Source organism: Bufo gargarizans, chromosome 5 (assembly GCF_014858855.1).
Source record: "Bufo gargarizans isolate SCDJY-AF-19 chromosome 5, ASM1485885v1, whole genome shotgun sequence".
NCBI lineage: Eukaryota > Metazoa > Chordata > Amphibia > Anura > Bufonidae > Bufo > Bufo gargarizans.
The window spans coordinates 198,963,873-198,982,582 of NC_058084.1; the positions used below are offsets into that span (position 1 = coordinate 198,963,873).

General features: G+C 41.2%; 1 protein-coding gene across 6 annotated transcripts in view; it reads left to right on the plus strand.

Annotated features, from left to right (window-relative positions):
- LOC122938416 (protein cordon-bleu-like) overlaps window positions 1-18,710 on the plus strand; it is a 503,795-nt gene that overhangs the window by 435,994 nt on the left and 49,091 nt on the right. For all 6 annotated transcript variants that reach the window (XM_044293907.1, XM_044293906.1, XM_044293905.1 and 3 more), the window contains one exon: window positions 3,466-3,733. In XM_044293907.1, coding sequence (XP_044149842.1) covers window positions 3,466-3,733 — 268 coding nt within the window. The remainder of the gene's footprint in view (window positions 1-3,465; window positions 3,734-18,710) is intronic.

An 18,710-nucleotide genomic window follows, 5' to 3' on the forward strand; every position in this document is an offset into this window, starting at 1 on the left:
TCGAAAATCCTATACTCAAAAATCAGCGTTTGACCGAGATGGCCCAAAAATTTAATGAGAGAGGATACCCCACCACACTTCTTCAACATGAACTCTCCCTGGCCTAATCCAGTTCCCTCGTTGCACCCAAATTACCACCATTGCCACGTGTACCTTTGGTACTGACCTATCATCCGATCGCACCTAAAATTCAGTTAATAGTTAAAAAACACTGGCCCATTTTACATCAATCATATCCAACTGTTACCGAATTTCAACAACCCGTCCGCATGTGCTACAAGAGACCGGCTAACTTAAAAGATAAACTGGTACGTGCCGACATAGGTCCTCTTACACCGAGACTGAGACAAACCACCTTAGCACCCAAAAAAACTGGTACATATCCCTGCCTTAGCTGTGCTCAATGCACTAATGTAATTAGAGGCAACAGAATCATACACCCACATTCAGGAAAGGTGTACCATGCTAGATATTTTTTCACCTGTAGCACTTCCTATGTGGTTTATCTCATCAAGTGTCCTTGCGGACTAGCCTATGTAGGTGAGACCACTCAGAATGTTCGGGACCGTATTTCAAAACATAAATCTGACATTCGATGCCATAAAATTGAACTTCCTATTCCGTATCATTTCACTTCCGCGAAACATCATATCAACCAACTTCAATATCAAGTGCTGGAACATGCACCGTTGGCAAGGAGAGGAGGCAATCGGATTGCATGTTTAAAACAACAACAATCCTTTTGGATTTTTTGAATTGAATACTTTGTCACTGCACGGACTGAACAGAGACTTTGAGTTTTGTGTTATATAACCTCAGCTTTTCTGTTTAATTTTCTTTTCAATTATTCCTGCTTGATCAATGACTTTCTATATATTCTATAGGAATAGACCTTGAATAGGTTACCTTGACTGATGTGGAACCACTATTGAAGTAACGTTATAAATAATATTGTGATGTGACATTCAATGATAATAACATTCTTTTTTTCCTTCACTTTTTTCAGACAAAATGAATCCCTACAGCACATCCACAGGTGGTATGTGTTCCCACATAGTATAGTATTTTATGTAATCTGCAAGTGTCTATATGCCCTCTTACTAGTTTTGCGTAGATATATCCATATTCACTTCCCTATTCTTTATATTGTCCTGTTGCCATATAAATTTTTTGCTCTAATAGTGCCAAAAATTCCTTATACTAGTTCCTCTTTAGCTTATTACCATTAGGGGGAATCGGTCTTTACATGTCTGATTCTCTCTTTTGCTGATGCCGCTATACTAAGTAACAATATCGAGTGCCCATGCCCAGAATCGCTTCATCTGCGCTACTGCGCATGCGTGATGATGCAACACGCCACACGTATCGGCGCGCGATGACGTCAGACGTACGGCGATCCCGGCCGAGTGCGGCTATTTGATTCTACAGGTTGCGACTCATTTGATACAAGCCATCCTTCTTCATCCTCTCTCTTTTGCTGATGCCGCTATACTAAGTAACAATACCGAGTGCCCATGCCCAGAATCGCTTCATCTGCGCTACTGCACATGCGCGATGACACAACACGTCGGCGCGATGACGTCAGACGTACGGCGATCCCCGCCGGGTGCGGCTATTTGATTCTACAGGTTGCAACTCAGTTGATACAAGCCATCCTTCTTACCAGACGTCCTCTTCACTCAGGTTTGCTACTATAGATGGGCCTTGTTTTTTCCTCCTCTTAGTCTCTATATAAGGCTCGGACCGACCACAGATACTTTGACAATCGATATTTGGACTTTGCACTTCTTGGACAATGCCTCTTGGACAATGTTCTATTAGTATAATATCTATATACTATAGTGATCAATAACTAGCATGTGAATATGGATATATTTAGGCATTTACACATAGATGTAGTGTCTCCTTTAGACTAACCCATATTAACATAGAGTTATATATTATTTTTACAGATTCCATCTGTATATTAGGAGTCTGCTGACTTTTGTGTTACTCTGCTACTGACCCCTATTTTTAATGGTCTCCTCGGGTATATGATGCTCAAATATTATGACACATCTGTGTACCTTGCATCCCTACTCCATTACCTTTATCTCTATTTCTGCTACATCACTATATGCTTTATGGAATCCGACAGCAATATATCCCTGATGTATATTTCTATATAATCCAGGATCATGTACAACCCTATATATAATATATATATTATAATTATTGTCTTACTTTAGGCTGTGAACAAGGTCTCGGGATGAGATCGAAACGTTGGCCCTAACTTAATTTCACTTTTCTGGATGGATAAATAAACAATTATTTACTTCAAACTCGAGTGCCGCGGTTCTATATATTATATTCTAAATGTAAGACAGCTTCCCAGCTGTCCTACATTTAGACCATTTTCTTTGCCTAAACCAGACATAGGAAATGGTAAATGAGACGGGCCTGCCGACCCATCTCCTTCCCTGCCCACGCCACACCCACTTTTTTAGACCTGGTGTGGGCGGAGAAAAGTCACAGATTGCGGAGCAAAGTTCCTTTGCACTGCAATCTGCGCCAGAAATATGCCTAATATAGGTGTGTTTCTGATTAGTAAATGACTGTAATCATCTTCAACTGAATACAAAGATATACAGAGGAATGTGCGGAGGGGCCTGAGGTGTGCCTGGAGGGATGTTATTGGTGGTGATGATTCTGTAATTTACAGGAAGTCATCCACATGGGACAGACTGAGTTCCTGTTTACATATTAAATTACAATCCTGCTAGGCCCCATTCACACGTCCGTAACGTGTTCTGCGGATCCGCAAAACACGGACACAGCAATGTGCATTCTGCATTTTGCGGACCGCACATCGCCGGCACTAATAGAATATGCCTATTCTTGTCCGCAATAATAGGACATGTTCTATTTTTTTCGGGAACGGAAATGCGGACCCGGAAGTGCGGGTCCACATTTCCGGAGCCGGGCCGCACATCGTGCGGCCCCATAGAAATTAATGGGTCCGCAATTCCATTCCGCAAAATGCGGAACTAAATTGCGGACGTGTGAATGGGGCTTGAATTATGTGTGGGCAGTCCATTCCATTCAATCATGGATTAAAAAACAAATCCATAGTGAAATTGCTTGTGGCAAATCAGTGGCTCATGGTTCAATGAACAGATGTGCCCATTCCTCCAGAACTAGGAGTGCTCTTTGTACCCTACCTTCACTCTAGTACTAGAGGAGAGTTCTGACAGGAGGAGCTCCATTAACATAAAATTCACTAATAGGGTATTTGATGAGTTGGCTAGCCTTCAGCAGTTGTGTGAACCCTTTTTAGAAGCGGTAAGGAGGTTACACATTTCTACATATAATGCTACCATTTGCCACCTTCTCCATATACAGTATGTCATTTACCAAATACACTATATACTTTGCAGATTTGATGTTAAACAGTATTGCTAAAAAAATGTTTATAATTAAATGCAGGTGAGAAGCGATTAATTCGATGCAGCAGTGTTTCATCGGAGGAAGTTTTGACAACTGATGATGCTGGATCTGTAAATAGTTACACAGAGGATTTGGGCATTGTGAGCTCTCCATCAGACAGCACCTCTCTAGATTTGCTAAATTATAGCAGCAAAAGAAGAGCTAAAACTGACAATCAATTGGATGAATGCAAGTCGTCTACAGACAATGTGCAGCCTGCCAGAGCAGAATCCTTTAACAGCGAGGACTCATGGAGGCTAAATACAAGGTATATATAAATATAAACACTTATTACACTTTTTTTTTTTTTTTTTTGGGGGGGGGGGGGGGGGGTGTTAAACAAAATGTCTCCATGAAGTTGAAGTTCAATCTGAAAGAAGTTCAAATCTGTTATGCAGCAGAAGGAATTGAACAGATTGATATATAGTTTTATGGGAAAGGATCCAGTAAAACCTCTAATCTATTCATGTAAATGCCATGCTTATCCTTGGCTTAGGCACCTAGGGGCAGTCCTTTCAGCGATTGACAGCTATCTCTCTCTGCAAACTTACGTAGATAGGGAAATATGTCATTTACTGATAGGACTGGGCACTGGACTCCAAAATTGCATGAATAAAATACCAGTTAAACTAAATCTTTTCCTATAAAAGTATATATTAGTATACCAGCTGCTCCTCCTCTATAACATACTACAACAAACAACATTTTCATGATGACAGGTTCACTTTAGTGCATCTTTTCTTAAAAAGTCTGTTGGTACTAATGACCCACTATATATTTATGTTTATGTACATTATATAAAATCTAATGTTTTTATATTCATTATAAAAATATAGCTAACCCAGCAAGCACCTTGAGGAGTTGTTCACACGTAAGACTAGTTTTCCGACAGTCTGTTCTGGCAGGAACCAGCCTGCTGGATTTCTCTGCATTCCTGCTTTCCAAGAAGCAACTGCATGTTTGCCGGGTTGCAGCCGGTTCTCCATCGATCTCCATGGTAGTTAATAGAACCAGCAGATGTTAGGTAGCGTCTGGCAGAGCAGGGTGAAGACATCTCTCCGGTAGGCTGCTCCCTGCCAGAACAGCCTGCGAGAGATCTTTCGGATATGACATCAAACAGTGGGGTTCAACTACTGTTTCTTTTTCTGGGTGCAAGAGCACAGTGATAACAGTGCTTGTAAAGAAACATGCCATTTTTTTGTTGACAGTGTTAACTTGGCTTTTTGGACAGTTAGTGCCAATCAGACATTTATTTCTCATCAATGTGTGAAAACCACTTTAAATGAAATTGCGAAAGGATGGGCATCCATATAGATTTTTCAGGTGTTCAGAGGGACACACACATAATAATGTTGCATCTTTTTTCCTATTTATCCTGTAGAAAACATATTCATATAATCTATTTTTATGAATGCTGGTTCATCATTACGATATGTCATTACATTATGATTGGTACAAGTCTGACCTTTGGAGCCTCCGCAATACTGAGAATGGAGGGGTTATTCCATGATTTATGTAAAAAATGAAAATCATATAGAACATGCCAAAACGCTTTTGAACAAAACTACAACCAGCTCTGTATCTCACGTGGATCCAGGGAACTCCCCATTCATTGCTCCAATTGCTATGCTAGATGTTCATTAGACTAGCAGCTCGAAGGGTGTCTATTTTTTCAGCAGCTCCGTCCCTATAACTGTCACAGCTTTCAGAGAGAAATCATCCTGTATCAATGCCATTGCTTCCTCTCTAAGAGGACCCTCACTGATCTCTAAAATTAGGACATAGACGGACACTGACAGAGTGCTGTCTCTTTTTACTGTTGAAGATGGGCTAAATAGAAAGTCTATGAGCCCTCCTTCAGTCCATCTTCAGGAGTGACAGCACTCTATTTCAGCATTTTTAACTCCTTATTTTTGTGATTAGCAGGGATTTCAGCAGTCAGACCCGCACAGCTACAAACCTTTGATACAGTATATCACTATGGCATATTAAAAGTTTTTACTGTACTTCAATGTCCCGTTCTTCTCAAACAAAAGTGGAATCATGATGCAGTCTGAAGAGCACAACTGACTGAAAAATTGTGCTTTGACCAGATAGAGAATGTTCTCCTAACAAAGCAACACATTTACTGTACTAGTACACTGAAGAAATTGAGCACTGTACATACTCTCCTTGTCCTAGCGAAGGTCTTTGTCTGGCACACACATCACTCTGACTTTGTCCAGTTTTGGAAGTCAATAACATAATTGTAAGTGCAAACTGCAGCACAGAAGAGAAAATATCTTCAGAACCTGAACAACATGCTCTTTAGCCTGACCTGCAGCTCTATAAATCAGGTGATTCTGTAAAGGCTGTTCATTTGTTTTCTTTATACCATATTTTTGAATGATATTATTCACAAATGAGGGTTGATTAGCAGCATTAGTCATGCCAAACCACCAGAATGCAAGACAAACAATATATCAGGATGACTGGTATGAAAAAATTATTAAAACGTAACCTTTTCAAATTGCTTTAATGTTTCAATGTGTATTCTACACAAAATGGCTTATATACATATACAACCTCTGACAGAACCCGTCATATGACTTCCTTTGTCTTTTTCTTTATCAGTCACCTTACCATTAGTCTCTCCTAACATCAATAATAAACTATCAGAAGCCTTTTTAAGAGAAAAAAGAGACAAACTATATACAGTGGTTTGTATGCAAACAATAATTAAAACCTAAAATTTACTTATGGGGGGTTTAAAGAACCCGATTGTTGGGCAGATTATCAGGAATGAACATTCCTATGTGTGCTCATTCCCAGCAATCTGCCTGTCTAAAGGTAGAGCCAAACTCCTGATGAATGATTAGAACGCTCATTCATTAGGTGAAACTGTTATTTGTGTAGGCAAGAAAATTATTGTTTCTGGGAAGCACTCTGTGTGAGCATCTAAATGCAGGGCTTCACTCCCACTGAACGAGCAGCCAGTCGTAGGGAAGGAACTCTTCCTTCATGATAATCGTCTGCTCCTCTGGCCGTGTAAACCCACCATTATTCTATTAAAAAGCCTTGAGATGAGCCTATTAGTTTTATTTTTGTAACTTTTTTGTGTATTTTATGTGTGCATAAAATACACAAAAAGTTACAAAAATAAAACAGAAGATACAATTAGGGGCACTCCAATTAAATATTACCGGTATAGATTGGAATAAAATCACATTACAGTATTAAAATCTATATCATGTAGTATGACAGCAATAGAGCACTTTTATGCCTGTTCAGAGAGGAGACTGGTCTCCCTGGACAGTACATAAAGTGACATATGCAGTACTCCTAGGTGCTGTAGGCCATCATACTAGACCTATATTGAGGAGTTCAGTACTAATTGCCAAAGAAAACACGTACCAACCATTTAACCCTTCTTGGAGTACATGTATCTCCCCCCATTACGGCCTCTTAGAGACAGCGAGAGGTTCCTAGCAGGGGTGTCCTTTTTGGGGGGATCAAACAGGTGGAAATGACTAATAGGCTCATCTCAACTCTTCAACTAAACTTTAACAACAGGGTCAACCAGTAAAGTTCATGGAGATAGAAGATCCCATTATGGTGAAAGCAATGCTAATACTGCTAATTATTCGGATGTTCATCTGTTTTGTGCCCACATCCAAACTGGTAGTCAGCCAAGCAGAAGTTTGTACTGTCATATTCGTGGATTGCATCTTCTCTGATTGTAATTTATTTTACTCTGATGGGGTTTTAAGAGATATTTTTAACCTGTATTTTTTATAATTAACGGATATGCACAAATTAGTTAATATCTGTGCTGTGGCATATTTGCCAATACCATATAATACTCTGCTAAACAGTTTAAGTGGAGCACTAGAATCATTACACTGCATACTGCTGTACCCTGCTGCAAAGAAATATTAGTGGATGTAGAATACTAGATACCAGAATCTTTATGCACATGCACATGTACTTGTGAAGTAGCTATTCTAGGGGAAAGTTTATCAAACAGTATAGCAGACCATAATCAATGGCTGGGTGCCAGGCCTGGCTCTGACCCTAGCTATGCACCACTAAACTGAGCTTATTATCTGGCCCTGCAAGCTGACTAAACTGGGTTCTAGCTGTAAGAAATGTCTTATTCTTGTTACTGAGCAGAACATTACGTTTTTATTTCTTTTAGCAAAATAATTTCAAAAGAGCACCTGTAAATTATCTGCATTCTGTGATGTATGGGCATTCAGGCTCAGTAAAAAGTACATAGGATTTGTGCATTAACAGGCTTTTGAAAATATATATGTTCTCCTTCTGGTGAGAGTGGAAACCAAATTTTTATCTTTAAGGAAGCACGGAGGGTCCACAGAGCTCAGGGGATGACACCATGAATCAGTGTGATACGTAGTGTCCTCATGCTATGCTTTTAAGTGCACAGAGTATGATGGTTTCGGGGGTACTCTGATGCAGTGGGTACCTGCGATGGGGAAATTGTATTGATATGCATGAGATCTTTGTAACCTACACATTTGGGGAGGTGAAAAGTTGTAGACTTATAGTACATGTCCCATAGATGTTATCTAATTACAAAAATTTCTAATAAGCCCAGTATCATTCTCTAGTCCTGTATACACTCACCTAAAGAATTATTAGGAACACCTGTTCTATTTCTCATTAATGCGATTATCTAGTCAACCAATCACATGGCAGTTGCTTCAATGCATGTAGGGTTGTGGTCCTAGTCAAGACAATCTCCTGAACTCAAAACTGAATGTCAGAATGGGAAAGAAAGGTGATTTAAGCAATTTTGAGCGTGGCATAGTTGTTGGTGACCGACGGGCTGGTCTCAGTATTTCATATTCTGCTCAGTTACTGGGATTTTCATGCACAACCATTTCTAGGGTTTACAAAGAATGGTGTGAAAAGGGAAAAACATCCAGTATGAGGCAGTCCTTTGGGCGAAAATGCCTTGTTGATGCTAGAGGTCAGAGGAGAATGGGCCGACTGATTCAAGCTGATAGAAGAGCAACGTTGACTGAAATAACCACGCGTTACAACCGAGGTATGCAGCAAAGCATTTGTAAAGCCACAACACGCACATCCTTGAGGCGGATGGGCTACAACACCAGAAGACCCCACCGGGTACCACTCATCTCCACTACGAATAGGAAAAAGAGGCTACAATTTGCACGAGCTCACTAAACTTGGACTGTTGAAGATTGGAAAAATGTTGCCTGGTCTGATGAGTCTCGATTTCTGTTGAGACATTCAAATGGTAGAGTCCGAATTTGGCGTAAACAGAATGAGAACATGTATCCATCATGCCTTGTTACCACTGTGCAGGCTGGTGGTGTAATGGTATGGGGGATGTTTTCTGGGCACACTTTAGGCCCCTTAGTGCCAATTGGCCATCGTTTAAATGCCACGGGCTACCTGAGCATTGTTTCTGACCATGTCCATCCCTTCATGACCACCATGTACCCACCCTCTGATGGCTACTTCCAGCAGGATAATGCACTATGTCACAAAGCTCCAATCATTTCAAATTGGTTTCTTGAGCATGACAATGAGTTCACTGTATTAAAATGGCCCCCACAGTCACCAGATCTCAACCCAATAGAGCATCTTTGGGATGTGGTGGAACGGGAGCTTCGTGCCCTGGATGTGCATCCCTCAAATCTCCATAAACTGCAAGATGCTATCCCATCAATATGGGCCAACATTTCTAAAGAATGCTATCAGCACCTTGTTGAATCAATGCCACGTAGAATTAAGGCAGTTCTGAAGGCAAAAGGGGGTACAACACCGTATTAGTATGGTGTTCCTAATAATTCTTTAGGTGAGTGTATATATATATATATATATATATATATATACAGTACAGACCAAAAGTTTGGACACACCTTCTCATTCAAAGAGTTTTTTTTATTTTCATGACTATGAAAATTGTAGATTCACACTGAAGGCATCAAAACTATGAATTAACACATGTGGAATTATATATATAACAAAAAAGTGTGAAACAACTGAAAATATGTCATATTCTAGGTTCTTCAAAGTAGCCACTTTGATTACTGCTTTGCACACTCTTGGCATTCTCTTGATGAGCTTCAAGAGGTAGTCATCTGAAATGGTTTTCACTTCACAGGTGTGCCCTGTCAGGTTTAATAAGTGGGATTTCTTGCCTTATAAATGGGGTTGGGACCATCAGTTGAGTTGTGGAGAAGTCAGGTGGATACACAGCTGATAGTCCTACTGAATAGACTGTTAGAATTTGTATTATGGCAAGAAAAAAGCAGCTAAGTAAAGAAAAACGAGTGGCCATCATTACTTTAAGAAATGAAGGTCAGTCAGTCCGCAAAATTGGGAAAGTCACAAAAACCATCAAGCACTACAAAGAAACTGGCTCACATGCGGACCGCCCCAGGAAAGGAAGACCAAGAGTCACCTCTGCTGCGGAGGATACGTTCATTCAAGTCACCAGCCTCAGAAATCGCAGGTTAACAGCAGCTCAGATTAGAGACCAGGTCAATGCCACACAGAGTTCTAGTAGCAGACACATCTCTAGAACAACTGTTAAGAGGAGACTGTGTGAATCAGGCCTTCATGGTAGAATATCTGCTAGGAAACCACTGCTAAGGACAGGCAACAAGCAGAAGAGACTTGTTTGGGCTAAAGAACACAAGGAATGGACATTAGACCAGTGGGAATCTGTGCTTTGGTCTGATGAGTCCAAATTTGAGATCTTTGGTTCCAACCACCGTGTCTTTGTGCGACGCAGAAAAGGTGAACGGATGGACTCTACATGCCTGGTTGACACCGTGAAGCATGGAGGAAGAGGTGTGATGGTGTGGGGGGGGGGGTGTTGCTGGTGACACTGTTGCGGATTAATTCAAAATTGAAGGCATACTGAACCAGCATGGCTACCACAGCATCTTGCAGCGGCATGCTATTCCATCCGGTTTGCGTTTAGTTGGACCATCATTTATTTTTCAACAGGACAATGACCCCAAACACACCTCCAGGCTGTGTAAGGGCTATTTGACCATGAAGGAGAGTGATGGGGTGCTGCGCCAGATGGCCTGGCCTCCACAGTCACCGGACCTGAACCCAATCGAGATGGTTTGGGGTGAGCTGGACTGCAGAGTGAAGGCAAAAGGGCCAACAAGTGCTAAGCATCTCTGGGAACTCCTTCAAGACTGTTGGAAGACCATTTCAGGTGACTACCTCTTGAAGCTCATCAAGAGAATGCCAAGAGTGTGCAAAGCAGTAATCAAAGCAAAAGGTTGCTACTTTGAAGAACCTAGAATATGACATATTTTCAGTTGTTTTACACTTTTTTGTTTTGTATATAATTCCACATGTGTTAAATCATAGTTTTGATGCCTTCAGTGTGAATCTACAATTTTGGTCTGTACTGTATATATAAAAAGGAAGTATACCGTATATGTATGTGTGTATGTTCCGCTATCACTCAAAATCACAACCATCGATTTCAACGAAACTTGGTATACACATTCCTTGCTACCTGGAAAGAAATCTTGTGGGGGTCACAGTTCTCTAGCAAGTACTGTTCCTGAGATATTCCCCAAAAAATGCAAATATGGCTTATCACATGAGCCACATTAGCCAATAGAAGCCTGCCAGTCTTTCTCTTCATATCCCAACTTCCATACACATTGTCACATGTCCCTTATCAGCCAATAGAAGCTCACAGATCCTTAGTCTCCACATGCACACAGTTTTACACCAGGTTTCCATAACAACCCAGCTATTTTTCTTCACTGCTGCACGTCAGCTTTAAAGGGGCAGGGCGCTGTGGATGACACTGTTAAAGGGAGCAGAGTGCTGTGGACAGTTCAGGAGGCAGGTAGGGTAGCCATTCAGGCCACCCTTAAAAGCCGGACTTAAAAACCCCGCCCCCAGGACGAGATAAGCCACTTGCCCAATTCGGTTAGGCCACGTCCCCTCCCACTTCACAGCCGGCAGGGATTGAAAAAATGAAGGTAAGAATCAACTTCTGTCAGCTTTAGGCATGGGAGTGATGGTGACTTTCTCCCTGCAACTCACGCTCAGACAGCACAGTGCTGCTATCTGAGAGTGAGCTGTTCAAAAGGACATCCCTTGCAAGAGATATTCGCAAAAAAATGCATTAGCCAATAGAAGCCTGGTCAGATGACCCTTATCGGCCAAATGAAGTTCGCAGGCCCACATGCACACAGTTTTACACCAGGTTTCCATAACCCAGCCATTTTTCTTCACTGCTGTAGGTCAGCTTTAAGGGGGCGGGGTACTGTAGATGTCCCTGACATACACAAACATTAAATGAAATAGATGAAATATACCCGTGCAATGTCGGGTCCTTCTGCTAATATATATATATATATATATATGTCCAGTCCCAACAGTGACCTCCACAGCTCCCCCATAAGTGACCTCCACAGCGCCCGCATAACAGTGACATTCACAGCGCCCCTGTAACAGTGACCTCCACAGCGCCCTCATAGCAGTGACTTTCACAGAGCCCCGATAACAGTGACACCCACAGCGCCCCATAACAGTGACCTCCGCAGTGCCCCCTATAACAGTGATCTCTACAGCACCCTCATAGCAGGGACATCCAAAGTTCCCCCATAACAGTGACATCCACAGTGTCCTCACAACAGTGACATCCACAGAGCCCCATTACAGTGACATCCACAGAGCCCCATTACAGTGACATCCACAGCGCCCCAATGACAGTGACCTCCACTGCGCTACAATTACAGTGACCTGCACAGCGCCCCCACAACAGTGATATCCACAGTTCCTCTATAACAGTGACATCCACAGTGCCCCCATAACAGTGACCTCCACACTCCCCACATAATAGTGACCTCCACAGTGCCTCCATAACAGTGACCTCCACAGTGCCCTCATAAGTCTGTCATCTTCAGTGCCCACCCCAAATGCCATCCACAGTGCCCCTAAAATGCCATCCACAGTGCCCACCAATGCCATCCACAGTGCCCACCAATGCCATCCACAGTGCCCACCAATGCCATAAACAGTGCATCCCCAGTGCCATCCACAGTGCCCCTAGTGCTATCCACAGTGCCCCTGGAAACGCTGCAGGAGCAGTCATGTGAACGTGAAGAGGATCATGGAAATGTTGCTGGGGGTAAGTATGGCTTTCCTAATCTTCTCTCCACAGGTTAGTTTGGGAACTATTTTTTAGGTAGGGGCAGAGAACCCCTGTACAAATGTTCTCCTTCTCCCAGTCCTTTCCATCTTCCGCTACAGAACAGCTAGCTACACATGCCTCTCATGTACACACTCATATACACACTCATCAGGAAGTTATGGAGAGAGGCAGAACTTAAAGGGGTTGGCCCATCATACACAATGGGAGCATCACTAGGATATGACCCCATTGTCTGATATGTGCAGGTCCCTACACTGAGAATGGAGTGGGGAAAAGTGGCATTGAGCGATGACTATTTCCGGCAGCCACATTGAAATGAATGGGAGCGGTGGCCGCGCAAGCTCTGTGCGCTCCCATTCACTTGTATAGGAAGAGCCCTTGGTGGTGGCTGGAATCCGGGAAACCTGGGGTCCTCCAGCCACTGCGCTTCCCGCTTCATTCTCGGTGTAGGTGTGGGTCCTAGAGTTGGAATCTGCACCTATCAGACAATGGGGGCATAGCCTAGAGATATGCCCCCATTGTCTATGATTGGCCAACCCCTTTAAGCCTCTAACACACATATACACTGAACAGGAGGTTCGACAGAGAGGCAGCCTCCAACACACTGAAATGCTTTAAGAATCTGCTCTGACTCCATATATAGTATAGGAGTCTCTGCTGTGCTCTCTGGCTGACTCCATATATGGATATGGCTTAGCATAGCAATCCCTGCCATGTGGCTGGCTCAATATGTGGAGTCACCTGGGTTTTAAAGCCAAGAGCTTTTGTATTTGAGGCAAATGCTCTAACCATTAGGCTACAGAGCTCACTGTTATTAAAAAAGCATTTGACTAAAAAGTATTTTACGCGCATATTATATGCACGTATAATGTATTCGCATGCACAATGTAATGATTTCTACAGTACCGGTAGAATTGGTGCCAAACTCACCACTCCCTGGACTTCTTGTCCTGTACTTATGAGCGCATCCACAATAGAAGCACTAATTAGTTAGTAGCGGCCCCCTTTGAGGTAGTGAGGTGGCGCCCCATGCATTTGCACCTCTTGCCTAGAGTCTGACTGGAGGGATTATAGAAGCTGCAGAGTTCACTGGTCACAGGCCGCAGATAATTGGTCTGGGGGCTTCATGTGCACAAGGGATGAGAGATAAGGTTCTCTCAGGATTCAAGTAGATGTTATCTAGCTATTATCTTCAAAAATAGAGTATGCATATAAAGATAAAGAAAATCTAGAGTTCAGATTTTTCGATCTGTATATTATAGATAATGCACGCTGAAAAAAAAAGCCACATGAATTCAGAAATTGAACTGCAGTGGGGATTTCCACCACAGATTTCTCTGTTTTCAATTCATATGGTCAGAACTACAGCAAAACTTAGTATGTAATGCATGAGAATTTTGTTAGTTCTGTTAGTGACTCTAAAAATTAACTACGTGTTAGTTTTACATCCAATTTAGTACTACTTACATAATCATTTCATTTGTAGTCATTGCCATACAGTTGTGTTCATATAGTAACATAGTATATAAGGCCAAAAAAAAGACATTTGTCCATCCAGTTCGGCCTGTTAATGGTATAGTCCCAGCAGTCACCAACTATAACATATCTATAAGTTGTTTGTCCATTCCATAGTACAATCCATACACCGGTCTAATGTGCCAATCCCTCTTCCATAAATCCTATTAAACACCTGCAGTAGTAGAACATCAATTTGGCCACATTGTAGTGGGAACCAAATCCTAATGCTACATTGTTTGCTTTCTCAGGGAGGAAGGGAGGGGTAATGGGCATATATTCACATCTATGTGGAAGTACTGCATGCTCCAGGAAGATGGAACCCCCCTCATAGAGTATCTCATCCCTAAACTGCCACTAAGCTGTGAAAAAGCAAGTTCCCAGGAACTTGGCAAATGTAACTTGAGAAAATGTGATCATAGTGGAGTTAATTTTTTATATATTTAATATATAATAATCTCCTCTGCTATTTCATATGTTAAATGTGGTAGGAGTCAAGGACATATTATTCCTGAGAGCAAACCAAAGATGAACCGTCAACAAAGATAACCACTGCAAAGTGTTCTGCTTAGAAGGGAAACATACTTTTCTGTGGTTTCCATCTATGCCCAGACTTGCATGAAAAGGAATGTTAAATTGTGTTGATGAAATGTGTGGAAATTTGAAGCCAAAACAATGTTTTGCTGTAGTGTAGTCTGTCAGGATTCACGTTAAAGACTAGTCATGTACTTTGAAATCCAATGCTAAATTAAATACAAAAAAAATTCAAAAAATGTATCACTTATTGGGGTCCATATTCTGAGACTATTCTGGAATATTTCAAATATAATCAATGTTAAAAAACCAGCTTCAGCATCCCATTGGCCATTAGAATACAGCTGTAATAGTTGTGGGATGAGTTAAAAATAAATAAATAACACTGTCACTGATCCCCCGCCACTGCCATTCCATCTTCTGCTCTTGACTTCCTGGTCCTGGACTTGACACATAGGAAATAGCTGGGACTGCCCATTCAATCACTGGCTAAAGTAGGTCACTGCTGCAGCTAGTGATTGGATGGCAGGCAGTCCAAGCAATTCTCTATGGTAGAGTCCAGGACAGCAGGGACTGAAGCAGTAATGGAAGATCGATAGGGGTGAGCATTGGTTATTTTTAACTCATTCCAGTCCTATTTTTTAAATAATTTCCTAGAAAACTCAGTTTACAAGCTAAACCATGGCATGGCAAAAAGTTACATGATAACATTTAAATATACTTAAAGTGTAACAGCTTTTTCAGTTTATTTTTAATAATGTATAGGGACAAAAATGTTTCAGGCTATGTGCATTTTTTTTAATTATTGCACTATACTCTTTTTTAAACAAAATTATTTTTTCAATTGGTCTTTATTAAAAATGTTGAACCCTTGTCTCTGTGCTGTCTTGAGTTTCTCTAGTCTCAATAATTTTTTCACTCTGTTCCACAGGCAGCTCAGCTGACGGCTCCTTATTTCTGACTTCTGACCTCCTAAACACTAATTATAGCTCAATTCATTGTCTTACTGATAAGAATGTGGCTTAAAGGGGTTTTACGGGCTTTTAAAATTGATGACCGATCCTCACAATAGGTCAATATCAGCTCACTGCTGCTATGTCGATGGCAAGCAGGATGAGAAGAAGGGAGATGGCACGTGCCTTCCCCTCATACAGCTGATTGGATCCCGCTGATCTGATATTGATGACCTATCCTGAGGAATATTAAAAGTCTGGAGAACCCCTTTAAATAAGTGTTTATGACGTTTAGTACTTTAAAGATAAGGTTTATTAGATAACGGCACAAACTGAAAGTACCAGTCACACAGCTAGACAAACAGTTAACCTTCTGTGAGAGAACGGCTCATTATTTTTTAATAAATACAATTTGAAAAAAAAAAAGAAGATTTTTAGCCTGCACCTTTTGTGCTTTCAGTAAAGGTTTAAGAATCCTTTACTGTCTTTGTTTAAAAAAAAAAGGATGGTGGACATGTCCCATAGCTTCCAGGTTGTAGGGTCGCATCTGTGACTTACTATCAGCCTTACTGGGGCGCGCCCTCCTCCCCACACCCTCTGTCTTTTTTCTTGGCGACAAACCGTCTAAATTAACAAATACTAAATTTAAACTGGCCCAGTTTATCCTGCTGGCGGCAAGGATCCACATTGCCTCTCAGTGGCGATCCTTATCATTGAGCTATCAAGCTGTGATTGATAGAATCAATAAGATTTACCAATCTGAAAGGCTGTCGGCTATCCGCTTAGATACATTTGCTTTGTTTGAAGGAGTCTGGGAGCCCTGGGCGTCCTCTCCCCACTCTACTGATCTTTCCCTCTATCATGAACTCTGATAGTGTCGTCCTAGATATGTTGTGCCCTGAGAGATGGATGTGAGGTTTAACCCTCAACTTACTGGTTGCCTCCTGTTACCTAACTTATGTCCCCTGAAGCGGTATGTCTATTACCCCTGATTTTCTGATGGTCTTTTTTTTTTTCATTTTTTTTTTTTTTTTTTTCATTTTATTATTTAAGCTTAATTTTCTGTATGTCTTTCTGTTCATTATTTTATTTGTTTGGAAGGTCCAACTGATTGGACTCCTTGTCCTTTATTTTACGCACATTGTATTGTGTACCTTATTATTTTGAAAACATAATAAACACCATTGAAACATAAAAAAAAAAAGAGAAAATTAATTTCTTACTTTAGCAGTTATTTCATAAATGTATTTTGTATGAGGGTTATAGGAAACATTAGAAATGTATTGTGCATGAATAAGGAGAAAGTTGTACGAATTAGGTATGAAGTTAATTTAGCCAAAGTATTAAATGGCACACTGGCAGTATAAATAAAGAAGTTGCTCTGTAATGCCAGCCATCATGCTTTCACACTGTAGCCACTACTTCCTCAACAAACCACTTTACCCAAGATCTCTAGTGTGTGTCCTGCAGTGAAAGTGCAGATGTTGGCAACAATACAATTAACTCCAGTGTTAAACATCTTGCTCGGAGAAATGCCCAGCATGTCAGGAATTCATTATCGGAAAGAAATACTTCCTTATCCTTCCTTGTGTGCCTGACACATGAGAAAATGTTTATGCACAGTCTGATGGGAAATCCATTCCTATGATTTATCTTACTTCTATTTTAAGCGTTCCAGGGATTTCAGAAATGGTTTGTACATTTTTACATTTTGAGTTCTCATATTCTCAAGCTCTACCAACAAAACTAGAACATGAACAAGTTTGTTTAATTAGGCAACAGAAAAACCTAAGTGCAAACATATTCATGTTTGAGCTTAACAGTTAGGCCTCATGCACACGACCGTTGTGTGCATCCGTGGCCGTTGTGCCGTTTTCCTTTTTTTTTCACGGACCCATTGACTTTCAATGGGTCCGTGGAAAAATCGGAAAATGCACCGTTTGGCAGCCGCATCCGTGATCCGTGTTTCCTGGCCGTGAAAAAAATAGGACCTGTCCTATTTTTTTCACGGCCAACGGTTCACGGACCCATTCAAGTCAATGGGTCTGTGAAAAATCACGGATGCACACAAGATTGTCATCCGTGTCCATGATCCGTGTCCGTGATCCGTGTCCGTTTTTTCCTATCATTTCAATGGCAAACTTGACTTAGATTTTTTTTTTCATTTTTCATGTCCGTGGATCCTCCAAAAAACAAGGAAGACCCACGGAAGAAAAAACTGTCACGGATCACGGCCCTACGGACCCCGTTTTTGCGGACCTTAAAAAAAAACGGTCGTGTGCATGAGGCCTTAGTGCAATATTCATGTTTGTCCTTAGCAGTTAGTACAATTATAAGATATCTAGGATATTCAAAGAATGGTAAATCAACCAGTGGTAGATCCTTATTGTAGAGACATAGAGGGGATCTCCATGATCATTCGCAACAACTAAAAAAGTCTTCCCATGGTGTAATATTTTTTTTTTAAGTCAGTACTCACTCTCCTTACTGCTTGCTAGACGCCCTTGAAATACCCACTTAGGGCTTGTTCACATCACTGTTATGCATTCCGTTATGGCTTCCCATTATAACATGGTTATAACGTAATCCATAAGACGGAAATCAAAATGGAAGCCTTAAAGAGGCATTACGTTTTGATCCATTATAATAGAAGCCTGTGAGAAAGCCTAACAGATCCATCTGGTTTCCGTTATGCTGGATGGAAAACAGAGTCCGTTATTTTCCGTTATAGCCATATTATAATGGAAAGCCATAACTGAATGCATAACAGTGATGTGAACATGCTCTTAGTCAGTCGTTCACCAGTGCCATGACTCACCTCTACCACTGATTGGCTGAACTGGAATTTCCTGCTTGTTTAAAGGATGCAGGAAACAGAGAATGGCAGGAAGAGCAAAGCATTGGAACTAGAACAGCAAAGGATCGGTAAAGGTGAGTATTAAATTATTCTATTATTTTACACCATTGGGAGGCATTTTAATACTTTCTCGCTCACTGAGATATCATTACATCACACAAGGTTGCTAATTAGTGCTCTGTGTCGTAATAGTACGTTACAGCAGTTTAACCCA